At 44.7% G+C, this 20457-nt stretch overlaps 2 protein-coding genes across 2 annotated transcripts in view; one reads left to right on the top strand and one right to left on the bottom strand.

The window, feature by feature from the left end:
- rims2b (regulating synaptic membrane exocytosis 2b) overlaps positions 1 to 20457 on the bottom strand; it is a 242987-nt gene that overhangs the window by 18777 nt on the left and 203753 nt on the right. The window contains exons 32-33 of the mRNA XM_060942429.1: positions 16734 to 16846; positions 6992 to 7093 (exon numbers count right to left, since the gene is read on the bottom strand). Coding sequence (XP_060798412.1) covers positions 6992 to 7093; positions 16734 to 16846 — 215 coding nt within the window. The remainder of the gene's footprint in view (positions 1 to 6991; positions 7094 to 16733; positions 16847 to 20457) is intronic.
- The window catches only part of LOC132900376 (NACHT, LRR and PYD domains-containing protein 12-like), a 296795-nt gene that overhangs the window by 140549 nt on the left and 135789 nt on the right, over positions 1 to 20457 (top strand). The window lies entirely within an intron of this gene.

Genomic DNA, 20457 nt, shown 5'->3' with positions numbered 1-20457 from the left:
CATTGTTACCCTCCCCAGGAGTGGTCGACCAACAAAGATCACTCCAAGAGCAAGGCATGTAATAGTCGGCGAGGTCACAAAGGACCCCAGGGTAACTTCTAAGCAACTGAAGGCCTCTCTCACATTGGCTAATGTTAATGTTCATGAGTCCACCAACAGGAGAACACTGAACAACACTGGTGTGCATGGCAGGGTTGCAAGGAGAAAACCACTGCTCTCCAAAAAGAACATTGCTGCTCATCTGCAGTTTGCTAAAGATGACATGGAAAAGCCAGAAGGCTATTGGAAAAATGTTTTGTGGACAGATGAGACCAAAATAGAACTTTTTGGTTTAAATGAGAAGCGTTATATTTGGAGAAAGGAAAAAACTGCATTCCAGCATAAGAACCTTATCCCATCTGTGAAACATGGTGGTGGTAGTATCATGGTTTGGGCCTGTTTTGCTGCATCTGGGCCAGGATGGCTTGCCATCATTGATGGAACAATGAATTCTGAATTATACCAGCGAATTCTAAAGGAAAATGTCAGGACATCTGTCCATGAACTGAATCTCAAGAGAAGGTGGGTCATGCAGCAAGACAACGACCCTAAGCACACAAGTCGTTCTACCAAAGAATGGTTAAAGAAGAATAAAGTTAATGTTCTGGAATGGCCAAGTCAAAGTCCTGACCTTAATCCAATTGAAATGTTGTGGAAGGACCTGAAGCGAGCAGTTCATGTGAGGAAACCCACCAACATCCCAGAGTTGAAGCTGTTCTGTACGGAGGAACGGGCTAAAATTCCTCCAAGCCGGTGTGCAGGACTGATCAACAGTTAGCGGAAACATTTAGTTGCAGTTATTGCTGCACAAGGGAGTCACACCAGATACTGAAAGCAAAGATTCACATACTTTTGCCACTCATAGACATATAATATTGGATCATTTTCCTTAACAAATATAACCAAGTAGGCGGCACGGTGGTGTAGTGGTTAGCGCTGTCGCCTCACAGCAAGAAGGTCCTGGGTTCGAGCCCCGGGGCCGGCGAGGGCCTTTCTGTGTGGAGTTTGCATGTTCTCCCCGTGTCCGCGTGGGTTTCCTCCGGGTGCTCCGGTTTCCCCCACAGTCCAAAGACATGCAGGTTAGGTTAACTGGTGACTCTAAATTGACCGTAGGTGTGAATGTGAGTGTGAATGGTTGTCTATGTGTCAGCCCTGTGATGACCTGGCGACTTGTCCAGGGTGTACCCCGCCTTTCGCCCGTAGTCAGCTGGGATAGGCTCCAGCTTGCCTGCAACCCTGTAGAAGGATAAAGCGGCTAGAGATAATGAGATGAGATGAATATAACCAAGTATACTATTTTTGTCTCATTTGTTTAACTGGGTTCTCTTTATCTACTTTTAGGACTTGTGTGAAAATCTGATGATGTTTTAGGTCATATTTATGCAGAAATATAGAAAATTCTAAATGGTTCATAAACTTCCAAGCACCGCTATAAGTAGTATTGATTCCATTACCTACTGTTGTGCCAAGTTTTTAGCTGAAATTTTGTCACGTCAAGTTTGTTTGTATAGCTCTTTTAACAATATTGTCCCAAAGCAGCTTTAGAGAATCTGAATGACCCAAGACATGAGCCAATTTTATCCCTAATCTCTCCCCAATGAGCAAGCCTGTGGCGACGGTGGCAAGGAAAAACTCCCCCAGATGACACGAGGAAGAAACCTCGAGAGGAACCAGACCCAAAAGGGAACCCTTCCTCACCTGGACAACAACAGACAACATGACTATAACATTAACACTTTTAACATGGTCAGTTTCGTTGATGTTATAAACTCTTCATTAATGGAAACTTGAGTGCAAAACTGTTCATGACAACCGCAGTCCTAAAGTTAGCAAGTCAACTGTAGTCCTCAGCCATAAAAGCATTACTGTAAGTGTCCAGAGCGTGTTCCAAGTGTGACTTTCAACTGTCCATATGGGGCCGTCCTCCACAGGAGTGATGTGATGAGACTCCAGCCAGACACAGGGCACCAGGATGGATCAGGCAGGTCCGAGGAGCAGAAGAGGTCAGCATCTCGATCCAAGGATTGACATGTAACTCAGAGGGGCAGATTGGTGGGGGGGGGGGGGGGAACCACAGGTGGTTAGGTATGCCCAATGACACCTGAATAAGTAGGTATAGTATACATTTTGTGCTAAGTAAAAGCAGGGACTCCAGCAAAACTAACTATGACAGCATAACTAAAAGGGGAGAGCCAGAAGGTAACACAGGCATGAGGGAGCCCCAGGACATAAAGCAGCAGCCACTACACCGTCAATAAACTTGAGTGAGCAAGCGACTGGGGGACTGACAGCATCCATACATCCCAGTTTACCAAAACACTCTGAGGACCCTCCAGATCTACACCCTTTACCTCATAAACACCATTAACAAAAGGCTTGACTAAACAGATATGTTTTCAGCCTAGACTTAAATGCTGAGACTGTGTCTGATTCCTGAACACTACTTGGAAGGCTGTTCCATAACTGTGGGGCTTTGTAAGAAAAGGCTCTGCCCCCTGATGTAGCCTTCACTATATGAGGTACCAGCAGATAGCCTACACCTTTTGATCTAAGTAGGCGTGGCGGGTCATAGAGGAGCAGAAGTTCACTCAGGTACTGTGGTGCGAGACCATTCAGTGCTTTAAAAGTCAATAGTAATATTTTATAATCAATATGAAATTTGATTGGAAGCCAATGCAGTGTGGATAAGACAGGGGTGATGTGGTCATATTTTCTAGTTCTAGTAAGGACTCTTGTTGCTGCATTTTGAACTAAGTGGAGCTTGTTTATGCACTTATTGGAACATCCAGACAGTAAGGCATTACAATAATCCAACCTGGAGGGAACGAAAGCATGAACTAGTTTTTCTGCATCATGTACTGACATTAAATTTATCTTAGCAATATTTCTGAGATGAAAGAAAGCTATCCGGATAATGTTATCAATGTGAGTTTCGAATGAAAGACTGGGGTCAATAATCACTCCGAGGTCTTTTACTGCTGCACGTGAAGAAACAGAAAGGCCATCCAGAGTTACTGTGTAATCAGAAAACTTACTTCTAGCTGCATGTGGTCCGAGTACAAGTACTTCAGTCTTGTCAGAGTTAAGCAGAAGGAAGTTAATAAGCATCCAGTGTCTAATGTCCTTCACACATTCCTCAATTCTATAAAGCTGGTGTCTCTCATCAGGTTTTGCAGAAACATACAACTGTGTGTCATCAGCATAACAGTGGAAACTAATACTATGTTTATGAATAATATCACCCAGAGGTAACATATAGAAAGAAAAAAGCAGTGGACCCAAGACAGAACCTTGAGGAACACCAAACTTTACCTCAGTATGTCTAGAAATATCACCATTTACATCAACATACTGATAGCGATCAGTTAAATAAGAGCTGAGCCAGGAGAGGTCCGTTCCCTTAACTCCCACAACATTTTCTAGTCTATCCAGAAGAATGGAATGATCAATGGTATCAAATGCTGCACTAAGGTCAAGCAACACAAGCAGCGACACACAGCCCTGATCAGACGCCAACAGTAGATCATTTACTACTTTAACCAGTGCTGTCTCTGTGTTATGATGAGGTCTAAATCCTGACTGATACATTTCATGGATGTTATTCCTATGTAAATATGAGCATAACTGCTGTGCCACAGTTTTTTCAAGGATCTTGGAGATAAAGGGGAGGTTTGATATTGGCCGATAATTGGACAGCTGACAGGGATCAAGGTCAGGTTTTTTAATCAGGGGTTTGATAACTGCTAGTTTAAAGGATTTGGGTACATAGCCAATCATAAGAGAAGAATTTATTATTTTTTAGAAGCGGTTCAATTACTCCAGGCATTATCTGTTTGAATAGACGTGTAGGTAAGGGATCTAGTACGCAAGTTGAGGCTTTTGATGTTGAGATTAATGAAAGTAATTCAATTTCTCTAAGGGGAGTAAAACATTCTAATTGCTGATCTGATACAGTTATATTGTTAACTACAGGGTCACTTACATTGTCTGACCTTAAATTAGTAGTTTGAATTTTTTGTTGGATATTTTCAATTTTGTCATTAAAAAAAATTCATGAAGTCGTTGCTACTACATACTACAGGTGTGCATGTGTCTATAGTGGACTTATTCCTGGTTAATTTTGCTACAGTATTAAATAGGAATCTAGGATTATTTTTGTTATCTTCTATTAGGGAGGAGAGATATGTTGATCTCGCAGCACTAAGAGCTTTTCTATACTTCAGGAAGCTCTCCTTCCACGCCAATTTGAACGCTACCAATTTTGTTTGACGCCATTTACGTTCCAATTTTCGAGTGGTCTGTTTTAAAGTGCGAGTGTCATCATTATACCAGGGTGCTAATTTTTTCTCTCTGATCATTTTCCTTTTAAGAGGAGCTACATTATCTAAAGTATGGCGGAATGTTGACTCTAAGCATTCAGTTGCCTGATCAAGTTCTGCAGGGGCTGACAGTGACCCAATCAAAGTTGATAACTCTGGGAGATCATTTATAAAGCTCTGTGCAGTAGTTGACGTGAATGTACGTTTAATACAGTAGCGTGGTGAGGTGCATATATTATTACTCAGACATAGTTTGAATGAGATGAGATAATGATCTGAGATAACTTCAGACTGTGGAAGTGTGACTATATTTTCTACGTTTAAGCCGAATGTTAGTATTAGATCGAGGGTGTGACCACCATTATGGGTCGGTCCTATGACATTCTGATTAATCCCTACTGAATCTAAAATGGATACAAATGCTGTTTTCAAAGGGTCTTCTGGGTTATTGAAGTGAATATTCAAATCTCCGACAATTAAAGCTTTGTCTAAGGAAATTACCAAATCTGAGATAAAATCTGCAAATTCAGAAAGAAACTCAGAATATGGCCCCGGGGGCCTGTAAATAATAAGCAATGGAATTAACTGGGTAGACTTATTTTTCGAGACTACATACATTATATTCGTATGAAGAACTTCAAATGTATTAAATTTATAACTAGGTTTGTGTGTTACACTTAGATAATCATTATAAATAACCGCGACGCCTCCTCCTCTGCCAGTTAGACGAGGCTGGTGTATATAACTGTATCCAGGAGGACTCGCTTCATTTAATGCTATATATTCATTTGGCTTAATCCATGTTTCTGTTAAACACAGTACATTAAACTCCTGATCAGTAATGAGTTCATTAACCATTAGCATTTTAGATGTAAGAGATCTAATATTTAATAGCCCCACCTTTAGATCAAAAGTGCTGGCAGCGGCTGTACAGTCAGTATGATCTAATTTTATATTGATTAGGTTACTGGAAGAAAATCTGAATATTTCTACTTTTTTGTTTAGCTTGGGGAACAGACACAGTCTCGATGTAGTGGACCCTGAGTGACGACGCTGTGCAGCTAGCAGACAGTCGATTTAACCTGGTCGTCTGCTCCCTGGCCTTGGATTGTCAGAAGTCCCCCTTAGTAGGGAAGTCCACATACTATATTAAGAACTCCCAACATTTTGTGAACCTTATCAAGAACAACAGAGTGGAAGAGGATGAAATTCTGCATTATTTTGATGTGACCACGTTATTTTACATCGGTCCCTGTCGATAAGGCACTTGGTCATCTTATGTAGACTACAAGAAGACAACACACTTCCACAATGCTCACTTCAACCCCCTCACAAATTGTGGATCTACTTGAGGTCTGCCTCCGTTGCACCTATTTTGTGTTTGATGAAATCTTCTACCAACAGATTCTTGGTGCTGCTATGGGCTCCCCTGTTTCGCCCATAGTATGTAACTTGTATATGGAACACTTTAACATCTGGCAAACTCCATCAACCTAGGGAACAACACCGACAAAAAGACCCAGGACAGAACAACAGAGGCCTTATCATCCTTCCCTACATCAGAGGACAATCCAAAGCGCTCCAGAGGATCTTCAGATCCCATGGGATAAAAACTTGCATAACTTCTCAGGGTGGAGGTGGGTTTTTTCTTGTTGCCCCAAGGATAGAACTCCCAAGGAGTAAAAGTCTGGGATTGTGTACCGGATTCCTTGCCAGGGAAAAACTTCCAAAGGCCAGTGTAGAGAGTTATATAGGAGAAACAAAACGCTGTTGAAAACCAGGTTCTCAGAACACAAATGACCCAGCTCGACGACGTCAGAGGTATCACAACACATCCATCTAGAATGACCAGGACATACATTCACGCTTGACACAGTGGAAATACTAGATAGTGAACTGGATTTCTTCACTAGAGGAGTAAAAGAAGCCATCTATGGTACATCAGGGCCCTTCAACCTACTTTAAACGAAGACAGGGGAGGTTCCAGTTATCGACGACCTTTGACCCTCTGCTCCAATCACGTAAAGTCACATGCCGGAAGCAGAGGGTCATTCCTTGACAAGGACTGGAGTAAGCCAGTCGAAAATTCGGGTAAGTCCGAGTCCTTATGTGTTGGAACAAAAATTTAGTCTCTATAACTAATGCCTTCCTTCGAGGTGATTCAAAATACAGCTAAGCTCTCCCTTTGCATTTATTTTCAAAATCAGAGTCTGGTTTATGGTTTGTGTGGATTTCAATGACATTCACGTGGTAAATGCAGAAGTCCACGTTTCACATTTTCCTGACAGCCAAAATACGTGAGGGTGTGACTATTTTATATAAATAGTGCTAGGGTGTGCTATTTCATATAAATCATACCTTCATTCATGAGACTGCCTTTATTCAGAACTTGCGCGCAGTGGGTGTGGTCAGAGTGCGTAAAGGAGAATACACACAACTGAAATGTGCATAACTGGAAGTGCACAAAAAACTTGCACGCAAATGGGAGAATCATGCCCTTATGGAATACATTTTGATTTAAAAGATGTTAATTATTTGTAATTAACTCAGTGCAAAACTAAAGAAGCAAATACAGAGCAGCAAATCATCCATTATGTCTTTGTAAAGTGGAAGGAGAAAAGTCACATTGTCACCTGGTGTCTGTTTGTTGCCCGGTTTGCCCACCAGACCTCTAGCACGAATCACCTCCACATCTAGACGCTCCTTCCTGTGCACCATGCCAATCTGGATATCACCTGAACGGAATAAAAATGTCCAAGATGTTTATCACAATATACAAACCCTTGCGCAAGTTATCTTTTAGAAACAAGGCTTTATCAAGCTCCATTAATAGGCATATAATTCCGTATGTTTTAATTACAGATTATAAACAAGCTGTTTAAGTTCATGCTAAACTCAATAAGAAGTTACCAAGAAGGTAAGTTAGCTAACTTTAAGCTGTTTTGGAGTTTTTAGTCTTAAACAGGATTTATCTTCACTTAAATCCCCTAAATGTTCTTAAGATGAGGCAAAGAAGAAGAAAGTCAACTACATATGGACGTACAGTACACTTGGTCATGTTAAGATGTAATTATTAAGACATTAGTAAGCAGAGGTCACAGATCACATGGTAAAAACAAGACCATCCTCTCAATGATGTTTATAAGGATTTAAATTTCAGATATCATAAAAACAAAACAAAATCTGTGCTCATTTTAAACAAGTAATTAGTTTGACTGAAGAGTTCACTAATAGTTCATTAGATATGATACTTTGATTTATATGGTTAATTTAGCAGGCTTGTAGTACTCGAGTCCAGGACCCAGACTCTAGTCCGACTCGTGCCCTAATTTTAAGGACTCGTGACTTGACTTGAACTTGAACACTGATGACTCAGACTCGTGCATTAACTCCATTCGGACTCGTAAATTGGAGCTGAAGACTCGGATTTTTTCTTTATTGTTTGTAACATGCCATAATTTGGTATAAAATATTTATATCTACATTAATTTTTATACTAATTTAGTGCAAGAGAATGCACATTCACCTGTTCATACGTCATGTTCAGGAACAAACTAACGTTAACGGCGCTAAAATGCCTGGAGAGAACGCCCCTAGGATTGTCCGCTTTGCTTATACAGACTTCTTGTGCAGTGGGAAAAAATGCACTGCTATGTGTTCCATATGTAGAAGAACTATCGAGGAGACGACGGGGACGACCTCGAACTTCCGTCATCATTTGATAAGACTCCACCCAGAGAAGGAAGAGACATGCTGTGTTCATTGCTCTGTTGAAAGTGGGCGGGGCTTGCTATGTGATGAACTAGCAAGTGTTAACCCTCTCTAATGTTATTTGCTCTGTTGATAGTGGGCGGGGCTTGCTGAGCAAACTTTATCTATAGCCGATTAACTAAAATGGGGCAGTCGAGCAGTAACATTAGTCCAACACAGTCGCAGAGACGCTTTCACATAAAGGCAGCAACAGACACTGTCACATGGTTCCACTGGAGTCTTGTTCTCAGACTCGACTCGGATCAATGGTGGACTCAACTTGAAATTTTCTTTAATGACTTGGACTTGGGGCGGCACGGTGGTGTAGTGGTTAGCGCTGTCGCCTCACAGCAAGAAGGTCCGGGTTCGAGCCCCGTGGCCGGCGAGGGCCTTTCTGTGTGGAGTTTGCATGTTCTCCCCGTGTCCGTGTGGGTTTCCTCCGGGTGCTCTGGTTTCCCCCACAGTCCAAAGACATGCAGGTTAGGTTAACTGGTGACTCTAAATTGACCATAGGTGTGAATGTGAATGGTTGTCTGTGTCTATGTGTCAGCCCTGTGATGACCTGGCGACTTGTCCAGGATGTACCCCGCCTTTCGCCCGTAGTCAGCTGGGATAGGCTCCAGCTTGCCTGCGACCCTGTAGAAGGATAAAGTGGCTAGAGATAATGAGAATGAGATGAGATGGGATGAGACTTGGACTTGAACACTAGGGACTCGAGACTGGACTCGAGGTTTAGTGACTTGACTACAACACTGGAATTTAGTAAGATGCACTGAAGTGATGCACAATAAAAATCTAAGTCATAGGAATTTCAGTAAAGCAGCACTTAAGAGTTTTCTCCAGTACAATTTTAATGCTTTTACTTGAACATGGCGGTGCGCACACATGCAGCGGCTCCTCTCTGTCCCGACAGAACGGTGTTTTCATGTTTTTTGTGTTTTAAAACAGCGTGTATCTGTTCGTCTTTGTTGCGTCCATCAGTCTCAAAGCGCACATACTCCCATGGGTTTCTGCTCGACATCCGCAGAACTATATTCACGGATATAAATCCAGCGGACACGGAAGTGCTATGCGACTATGGTTTGCTCCAGAGGCCTGCTCAATCACCGACCCCCACTCTTGCATCCAGCCCGCAGTGGAAGCGCCACAGGCAGAACATGCGGAAGCAGAAGAGGGGAAAGCACGGAGGTATCCAGGCTAGGCTAGCGGCTAGCCCTCACCAGCCGGTTATCCCTACCATCACTCTGGCCAACATACGCTCACTGGCCAACAAGCTGGATTATGTCCGCCTGCTCCGCTCATCTTTTAAGTCTGTGAGTGAGTGCTGTGTCCCTGTGTTTGTGGAAACATGGCTTAACGACAGCGTCCTGGACTGTGCCATTCAGCTAGCCCGGCTAACATGCTACCGGTCAGACAGAGCGCTAGTCGGGGGGGACTCGCGGCGGAGAACTCTGTGTTGACATCAGTGATGCCTGGTGCTGTGATGCTGTTGTGGTCTGCAAACACTGCTCACCACTGGTGGAGTTTATAATTATTAAGTGCCGTCCATTCTATCTGCCAAGGGAATTTACAGCCATATTGCTGGTAGCATTATACATCCCTCCCGGCTCCAATAACAACAGGAGTGAAGCACTGAATGAACTCTATCAGCACATCAGTGAGCAGCAGACAGCCCACCCAGATGCTTTCCTCATCCTGGCTGGGGATTTCAACCATACAAACCCCAAAAGCGTGTTTCCAAAACTCTATGGACATATCAACTTTCCTACACGTGGAAACAATACTCTGGACAATGTTTACACGATGCATAAAGACGCCTACAAAGCCCTACCCCTCCCCCACCTTGGGGCCTCAGATCACTCCACTGTTATGCTAATGCCAGCATACAGGCCGCTGGTTAAAGTCACCAAACCAGCTACAAAACAGATACGTGTGTGGCCAGAGGGGTCCTCAGAGGCACTCCAGGACTGTTTTTCCACCACTGACTGGAGCATGTTCAGACAGGAGGCCACCTACAGCAATATCACAGATCTCCAGGAGTACAGAGACTGTCACTGCCTACATGAGGAAGTGCATGGACGACGTTACGGTCACCAGAACCATCTCCATTCAGGCCAATCAGAAGCCATGGCTGACAGGGGAAGTCCACAGGCTCCTGTGGGCTCAGAACGCCGCCTTCAGAGCTGGGGACGAGGTGGGCCTGAGGACAACTAGGGCCAATCTGTCATGAGGCATCAGGGTGGCCAAGAGACAGTATTCCAGGTACATTGCTGACCATTTCAACGACAGCAGAGACACCAGGAACCTGTGGCGGGGGATTCAGACCATCACAGACTACAGGCCCTCGCCGCAGACCTGTGACAACTCCACGTATCTGCTGAATCAGTTGAACGACTTCTTCGCTCGCTTTGAGGCAGACAACAGCACCACAGCACAGAGGACCCCACCACCTCCCGGTGACCAGGTGTTGACGCTGTCCCCAGACAGCATGAAGAGAGCTCTCAGGACGAGAAATGCACGAAAAGCCCCAGGTCCTGATAACATTCCTGGTCATGTCCTGAGAGACTGTGCCGAGGAGCTCACAGATGTCTTTACAGACATCTTCAACATCTCGTTGAGCCAGGCTGTTGTCCCCACGTGCCTCAAAACCACCACCATCATCCCGGTCCCGAAGAAGCCATCTCCCTCCTGCTTCAATGACTACCGCCCTGTCGCACTCACTCCCATCCTCATGAAGTGCTTCGAGCGGCTAGTCATGCGGCATATCAAGTCTGCCCTCCCCCCTGCCCTGGACCCTTTCCAGTTTGCATATCAGTCCAACCGTTCGACCGATGACGCCATCTCCACTGCCCTCCACTCAGCCCTCACCCACCTGGAGACAAAAGACTCGTATGTCAGAATGCTGTTCATAGACTTTAGCTCAGCATTCAACATAATCATTCCTCAGCAGCTCATTCATAAACTGGACCAGCTGGGACTCAACACCTCCCTGTGCAACTGGCTGCTGGACTTCCTGACAGGGAATCCACAGGCTGTATGGGTAGGCAGCAACTCCTCCAGCACCATCACACTGAACATGGGGGCCCCCCAAGGATGTGAGCTAAGCCCCCTCCTCTTCACTCTGCTGACCCATGACTGCACACCAACATCCAACTCTAATCTCTTCATTAAGTTTGCGGATGACACGACTGTGGTGGGTCTCATCAACAATGGTGATGAGACAATCTACAGGAGTGAGGTGAGCCGCTTGGCCATGTGGTGCAAGGACAACAATCTCCATCTGAACATGGAGAAGATGAAGGAGATTGTTGTGGACTTCAGGAGAGAGCATACCCAGCATGCTCCACTATCTATCAACGGTGCTGCAGTGGAGAGGGTGAGCAGCACCAAGTTTCTGGGTGTGCACATCTCTGAAGACCTGTCCTGGAGCAACAACACCGCATCACTGGCCAAAAAAGCCCAACAGCGTCTGTACTTCCTCCGCAAACTGAGGAGAGCAAGAGCCCCGGCCCCCATCATGCACACTTTCTACGGAGGCACCATCGAGAACATCCTGACCAGCTGCATCACCGTGTGGTACGGCGCCTGCACCGTGTCCTGCTGCAAGACTCTGCAGCGCATCGTGAGAGCAGCTGAGAGGATCATTGGTGTCTCTCTCCCTTCTCTAATGGATATTTATAACTCCCGCCTCACCCGCAAAGCCATCAGGATTGCAGGTGACCCCACCCACCCATCTCACAGCCTCTTCAGTCTGCTGCCGTCAGGGATGAGACTGCAGAGTCTCTGGGTCAAAACCAGCAGGCTCAAGAACAGTTTCTTTCACCAGGCGGTCAGGAGGCTCAACTCCCTCCCTGTTCTGCCCCTCCTCCCCCCTCTGCCCCCTGCCACAGATTCTGCCCGCACACCCCCCTGCCCCCCCTTCAGCATCTGACATGTCATCCTCACAGTCCCCCCCCAAACAAACACACACACACACACACACATATCTCATCGTTCATTAACACACTGAACTCAGGGACCGCACATCTCACTTTACCTCGCTCATTTGCACTATTCCGCACTACCTCACCTTAACAGCTGCTAGTTTGTTTATACTGCTTATTTCATGTTTACCTGCTATACCTCAAGTGCCCTTGACTGTTTGTTTATTTGCACCAATTTACGTGTGCGTGTGTATATATATATATATATATATATATATATATATATATATCGTCTCATCTCGTCTCGTCTTCTTCCGCTTTATCTGGGACCGGGTCGCGGAGGCAGCAGTCTAAGCAGGGAAGCCCAAACTTCCCTTTCCCCAGACACCTCGGCCAGCTCCTCGGGAAGAACACCGAGGCGTTCCCAGGCCAGCCGAGAGACATAGTCCCTCCAGCGTGTCCTGGGTCTTCCCCGGGGCCTCCTCCCGGGGGGACATGCCTGGAACACCTCCCCAGGGAGGCATCCAGGAGGCATCCGAAAAAGATGCCCGAGCCACCTCAGCTGATTCCTCTCGATGTGGAGGAGCAGCGGCTCTACTCCGAGCTCCTCCCGAGTGACTGTGCTTCTCACCCTATCTCTAAGGGAGCGCCCAGCCACCCTGCGAAGGAAACTCATTTCGGCCACTTGTATCCGCGATCTTGTTCTTTCAGTCATTACCCAAAGCTCATGACCATAGGTGAGAGTCGGAACGTAGATCGACCGGTAAATTGAGAGCTTCGCCTTTTGGCTCAGCTCTTTCTTCACCACGACGGACCTGTAAAGCGACCGCATCACTGCGGAGGCTGCACCGATCCGCCTGTCAATCTCACGCTCCATCCTTCCCTCACTCGTGAACAAGATCCCGAGATACTTAAACTCCTCCACTTGAGGCAGGACTTCTCCACCAACCTGGAGAGGGCAAGCCACCCTTTTCCGGTCGAGAACCATGGACTTGGACTTGCTGATTCTCATCCCAGCCGCTTCACACTCGACTGCAAACCACCCCAGTGCATGCTGAAGGTCCTGGTTTGAAGAAGCCAACAGGACAACATCATCCGCAAAAAGCAGAGATGAAATCCTGTGGTTCCCAAACAGGATTCCTTCCGGCCCCTGGCTGCACCTAGAAATTCTGTCCATAAAAATTATGAACAGAACTGGTGACAAAGGGCAGCCCTGCCGGAGTCCAACATGCACTGGGAACAGGTCTGACTTACTGCCGGCAATGCGAACCAGACTCCTGCTCCGTTCGTACAGGGACCGGACAGCCCTTAGCAAAGAGCCCCGAACCCCATACTCCCGAAGCACCCCCCACAGAATACCATGGGGGACACGGTCGAATGCCTTCTCCAGATCCACAAAGCACATGTGGACTGGTTGGGCAAACTCCCATGAACCCTTGAGCACCCTATGAAGGGTATAGAGCTGGTCCAGTGTTCCGCGACCAGGACGAAAACCGCATTGTTCCTCCTGGATCCGAGGTTCGACTATTGGTCGAATTCTCCTCTCCAGTACCCTGGAGTAAACCTTCCCTGGGAGGCTGAGAAGGAAGGAATACTTTGAGGATATATAAGTGCTGTCAAGCGATTAAAATATTTAATTGCGATTAATGTCGCGACTGTCATAGTTAACTCGCGATTAATCGCAATTTAATCGCACATTTTTGTCACATGAAAAACCATGTAATTCTCTTATCAGCATAAAAAAGTGAATGGGCTTGCTCACCGTTCGAACTACGGGGGTACTCGGGGGATCCGAGATCCCCTGAAACAGACATGAGATCCCTTGAAAACATGATTTGGGAAATGTTGGGGGGTCTCTAAAATATTGGCAAAATGATGTTTATTGACATAGCAATCGTGTGTAACAGGAAGCATTTGCATATCCGAAGTGAGCGCGCGATGGAGATCCGCGCTCTGAGACAAGCACAAGCACCCCCCCAAGGGAAAAAAAGGGACCCCCCCGAAAATATCAGCATAGTTCGAACACTGGTTGTACCAATGTTTTTTTTTTTTTATTGCAGAGCATAACACGTCTTGTCACAGCCACTGCAAAGTCGGGCTGGAGCCGCCGATGGGAAAACGAAACCTAAGCCGAGCACCGTGGCTCTTCGGGGGAGGGCAGAGGACTCTGGCTGTGCGGGGCGTGGCATTACAGTCTAGCTGCTATCGTTTTTCTAAGCAAAGTCTCTGTTCCAAGTTCCTGGCAGTTTCAAAAGCTTATGAAAAACCTACATCATGTCACAGAGCGTTAATCTCGCGATAAAAAAAATTATCGCGGTTAAAATTGAGTCAAGTTAACGCGTTAATAACGCAACATTTTTGACAGCACTAATATATATATATATAGTGTTTAGTCTATGTCTAGTTCTTATCTAGAGTGTTTATACTGTTTATATTGTTTGTTTTTTTCAATTATTCTATTTTTATTTTTATTTATTGCATTGCCTGTTTGCACCGTGGGTCAGAGAGGACTGAAATTTCATCTGTGCTGTATGTCGAGCATGTATAGCATATTTGACAAAAAAGTTGACTTGACTTACTGAGCAAATTGTACAGCCAAGAACTGAAATTATTTTCCTCAATATATCGTCGGTGTGAAATTAAGCTAATTAACCACAAGTGCATTTTTCCATAACCATTTTTTTTACTCTTTAGTTGCCAAGGGTGCTCATCTTTGGATAAACATGATAAATAATTTCACGTGAGCCAAATATAATTAGTTCAAAATATTTGGTAAATCCAGAACAAAGTTTTACAACCATATTATACCTATATATAACTCGTAATATACAACCCCTATTCCAAAAAAGTTGGGACAAAGTACAAATTGTAAATAAAAATGGAATGCAATGATGTGGAAGTTTCAAAATTCCATATTTTATTCAGAATAGAACATAGATGACATATCAAATGTTTAAACTGAGAAAATGTATCATTTAAAGAGAAAAATTAGGTGATTTTTAATTTCATCACAACAACACATCTCAAAAAAGTTGGGACAAGGCCATGTTTACCATTGTAAGACATCCCCTTTTCTCTTTACAACAGTCTGTAAACGTCTGGGGACTGAGGAGACAAGTTGCTCAAGTTTAGCGATAGGAATGTTAACCCATTCTTGTCTAATGTAGGATTCTAGTTGCTCAACTGTCTTAGGTCTTTTTTGTCATATCTTCCATTTTATGATGCGCCAAATGTTTTCTATGGGTGAAAGATCTGGACTGCAGGCTGGCAAGTTCAGTACCCGGACCCTTCTTCTACGCAGCCATGATGCTGTAATTGATGCAGTATGTGGTTTGGCATTGTCATGTTGGAAAATGCAAGGTCTTCCCTGAAAGAGACATCGTCTGGATGGGAGCATATGTTGCTCTAGAACCTGGATATACCTTTCAGCATTGATGGTGTCTTTCCAGATGTGTAAGCTGCCCATGCCACATGCACTAATGCAACCCCATACCATCAGAGATGCAGGCTTCTGAACTGAGCGCTGATAACAACTCGGGTCGTCCTTCTCCTCTTTAGTCCGAATGACACGGCGTCCCTGATTTCCATAAAGAACTTCAAATTTTGATTCGTCTGACCACAGAACAGTTTTCCACTTTGCCACAGTCCATTTTAAATGAGCCTTGGCCCAGAGAAGACGTCTGCGCTTCTGGATCATGTTTAGATACGGCTTCTTCTTTGAACTATAGAGTTTTAGCTTGTGATGGCGGATGGCACGGTGAATTGTGCTCACAGATAATGTTCTCTGGAAATATTCCTGAGCCCATTTTGTGATTTCCAATACAGAAGCATGCCTGTATGTGATGCAGTGCCGTCTAAGGGCCCGAAGATCACGGGCACCCAGTATGGTTTTCCGGCCTTGACCCTTACGCACAGAGATTCTTCCAGATTCTCTGAATCTTTTGATGATATTATGCACTGTAGATGATGATATGTTCAAACTCTTTGCAGTTTTACACTGTCGAACTCCTTTCTGATATTGCTCCACTATTTGTCGGCGCAGAATTAGGGGGATTGGTGATCCTCTTCCCATCTTTACTTCTGAGAGCCGCTGCCACTCCAAGATGCTCTTTTTATACCCAGTCATGTTAATGACCTATTGCCAATTGACCTAATGAGTTGCAATTTGGTCCTCCAGCTGTTCCTTTTTTGTACCTTTAACTTTTCCAGCCTCTTATTGCCCCTGTCCCAACTTTTTTGAGATGTGTTGCTGTCATGAAATTTCGAATGAGCCAATATTTGGCATGAAATTTCAAAATGTCTCACTTTCGACATTTGATATGTTGTCTATGTTCTATTGTGAATACAATATCAGTTTTTGAGATTTGTAAATTATTGCATTCCGTTTTTATTTACAATTTGTACTTTGTCCCAACTTTTTTGGAATCAGGGTTGTACTTGCATTATAACACTTGAAAAAAAAATTAGATTATGAAAGTAGTCCATTTTCAAAAAAGAGGTATGTTATGTATTTTTTCATTTAAGAGATTATGGACCAGATATTCCACCTCTTTCTATCATGTAATTAAATGTAATCCATTTAAAAATTAAATTGGAAAAAAAATAAACCCTGATTTGATTAAAAAGAAAGCAATAGGACAATCAGATTTTAACTAAATCTGTATGAAACTGCAATAAACACACAAGAAGTAGTGTCACTCACCCATTGGGGGCGTGGCCAGTGTCTGTCTCCCAGCGAGTTGGGCGGGGCCTAAACCATCCAAGAACTCGGAGAACTGACTGTCTGTTGAGATTTTTACGCCAGGGAAAATAAGACTATGGACAAATCAGAGTGACAAAATATTGTTAGTGTAATACTGCAAGGAGCAGACGTGCCTGTATCCGCTTTAATAAAGTTCATTCTGTGGAGAAAAACTGATTCATACACATTCTGTGCTGATCCAACAGTCTGGTCAAATGATATGAGCTAAAGATAAATTACTGACCTGGATAATCATTACTAATAATGTGGGTTTCCGTGTCTGCATGGGTTTCCTCCGGGTGCTCCGGTTTCCCCCACAGTCCAAAGACATGCAGATGAGGTTAATATGGGACGGCCTTGGGCTGAGGTGCCCTTGAGTGAGGCCCCTAACTCCCAGCTGCTCCCCGGGCGCTGTTAGCATGGCTGCCCACTGCTCTGGGTGTGTGTGTGTGCTCATTGCTCACGTGTGTGCGCATGTGTGTGTTCACTGCTTCAGATGGATTAAATGCAGAGAGGAATTTCACAAGTGTGTGATGAATAAAGTTGTGTTTTCTTTCTTTTTTTTTAAGAAGAAGAAACCTTTATAAGTCACATGCACACTTCAAGCACAGTGAAATTCATCCTCTGCGTTTAACCCATCTGAAGCAGTGAACACACACACACACTCAGAGCAGTGGGCAGCCACACCAGAGTGCCCAGGGAGCAGTCAGGGGTTCGGTACCTCGCTCAAGGGCACCTCAGCCCAAGGCCGCCCCATGTTAACCTAACTGCATGTCTTTGGACTGTGGGGGAAACCGGAGCACCCGGAGGAAACCCACACAGACACGGGGAGAACATGCAAACTCCACACAGAAAGGCCCTCGCCGGCCGCCGGGTTCGAACCCGGAACCTTCTTGCTGTGAAGCTACCATGCTAACCACTACACCACAGTGCCACCCTAATTAACTTTAATTATGATGAATGAGTGCTAAATGTTGAAATTAGACTGGCAGAACTGTAATCTGATATTATATGATACCAGAACATGTTTTCCTCTTTTGATCCTGTATCCAGAATCAGGGTTGTAGTCGAGTCACTAAACCTCAAGTCCGAGTCCAGTCTTGAGTCCTCCGTGTTCAAGTCCAGGTCATTCAAGAAAATTTCGAGTCGAGTCTGAGAATAAGACTCCACCCGCACCATGTGACGGTGGCTGTTGCTGCCTTTATGTGAAAGCGTCTCTGCTACTGTGTTGAACTAACGTTCCTGCTCGACTGCCCCATTTTAGTTAACAGGCTACAGATAAAAAGCTTGTTCATCGAGTCACGTGACTGATTCATGGCGGTGCGGACGTGAATTTACTGAGCTCCACTTACCACTCGTTACTTTAATGTTTTCTGGAGGCAAACTATGCTGAACTACGTTACAACATCAAAATCGGCACTACCACACACCAGTGGTCCCACCAAAGACGCCGAAAGTTCCCCGCAGAAGAAAAGATTCAGGGATTCATCGACTAGCATATCAAGAGCCGAGCTGGAAAGCGCCATCTTAGCAGGAGTGAAGCAAGCGCTATCTGAACAGAGAACGGAGCTAAACACCATTGTCACCACCGCGGTCAAAGCCGCTTTGGATGATGTTCTCCTACCGCAAATATCTGACCTAAGACTTGAATTGAAAAATACCAGTGACACTTTAGCTACAACCACAGACCAAATCGAACAGCTTGAGAAATCTGTGAAGCGCGTTCAGTCAAGATGTGATTCTACACAGGCAGCGGCTAGGCAGGACAGGGACCAGGTCGCAGCTATGAGGATGGCAATCGACGAGCTACGCAACAAACTGGCTGAAATGGAAGACCGGAGCAGGAGATCTAATCTTCGTTTAGTCGGACTGAGTGAAGGTGCGGAAGGTGACAACTGCATCGCATTCTTAAAGAAAAACCTGGTCAAATGGATCCCTGCTCTCATGGGGCAAGACATCAGGATAGAACGAGCACACCGCGTATACGGCGATAAGTCCAGCCGGCCTCGTACAATCATATTCAAACTGCTGGATTACAACGACAGACAAGCCATCCTTAGCGGCGCGAGAGCGGTGCCTTTAGTTAAGCATGGCTCGGACACTCTCCGTTTCTTTCCAGACTTCAGTGCTGACACCACCAAGAAGCGAAAGGCTTTCACTGAAGTGAGGAAGAAAATCGAGTCATTTGGGATCGAAACATTCCTCCAATACCCGGCCACCCTGAAGATCACTTACCACGGAAGACAAACACTGTGCCACTCACCAGCTGAAGCAGAGCAGTTCCTCCTCACCAACAACCTCACCTACAGACAGGCTGCCAGCGCTACACCAAGAGGAAAGAGGGGCGCAGCTGTGGACGACGCCCAGACCTCCGAGATGGATAAAAACGCAGAACTCCAGATGGACACACTCGAACAACCTGCCTTCACCGCAAGCAATGCTACCGAAGTAACATCTGTCTCTCCATCTAGCTAAGTCCGTGAGCTAGCTTAACATATGGGTATTTGCGTTGACATTGAAAGGCTCTTGATGGTTAGCCGTTTTCTTTTTCTTTCTTGCCCCCCTTTTTTTTTTTTAATGATACAGTGCTTTCATTTCGCGTTGTTTGATTCATCATCCTCGCGACGACATTACGACAGTGGACTTTTTTGTCTGGCTTGTAGTAAGCTACAGTAATTTGTTTTATCATTCTGACAAAAAATGCAATATTAAGCCTATTTGCTTTCCTTTTCATTTCTCAACATAATGCCCATGTAACGAGTGGGGAGGGTGTGGGATTGCGTCGCTATGAGGAGCCACGACTCAATGTTTTCTCTTTTTTTACTGGCCAATGGGGCTTTTCAAACAGACTCCTTGCGGCTCGTAAAACTTTTGTATACAGTTATGCGTGTTGTTGCTTTTGTTATTTGTTTAGTGTGTCTGGCAGCTGTTAACTTTTTTTCTTGTCTGGCTTTGCACGATGTCCGAGGGCAATTTTGTATTACTGTTTCTCAATCCTATGACACTCTTATTTAATAGACTAAACCATGTCTAGCTTAAATATTATATCCTGGAATGTGCGCGGTCTTAACACGCCTGTGGAGAGAACGCGATGCTTAGAGTTTTTGAACAGAAAATCAGTTTCCATAGCCCTAATTCAAGAATCCCACTTGAAAGAGGCAGATGTAAATCGCTTTCAGAACAAGAATTATAAGTTGTTGGCATACTCTTGTGCTTCCAATAAGACAAAAGGTGTACTGATATTGGCTAAAAGGTCTTTGCAGGTAGCTATAAATTTAGCAGGTGGAGATGACCTTGGTCGTTTTGTCTATGTAGTTATCACAGTACACCACACCAAATACCTACTGTCATCTATTTATGCTCCAAATGACCCCGACCAACATTTTTTTAACAATATCATAGAAACGTTACTACAATTCAGTGACCACAATACCATCATAGGGGGGGATTTTAATGCATCCATTCATTTAGGATTAGACCGCTCCTCTAATACACCCAACTCATCTGCCTCTCTGTCCTCTTCTCTCCTAAATACTTTTGTTACAGAAATGAATGTAGTCGACCCATGGCGTATTCAAAATCCCCTTGTGAAAGAATACACTTTTTATTCATCAAGACACAAATCATTTTCCAGAATTGATTATATTTTTGTCAGTACCCCCTTACTTCAGTGTTTCAATTCTAT

This window comes from Neoarius graeffei, chromosome 16, assembly GCF_027579695.1.
Source record: "Neoarius graeffei isolate fNeoGra1 chromosome 16, fNeoGra1.pri, whole genome shotgun sequence".
NCBI lineage: Eukaryota > Metazoa > Chordata > Actinopteri > Siluriformes > Ariidae > Neoarius > Neoarius graeffei.
Note: the sequence above shows the minus strand (reverse complement) of the source record. Positions and strands in the feature narration are given on the sequence as shown.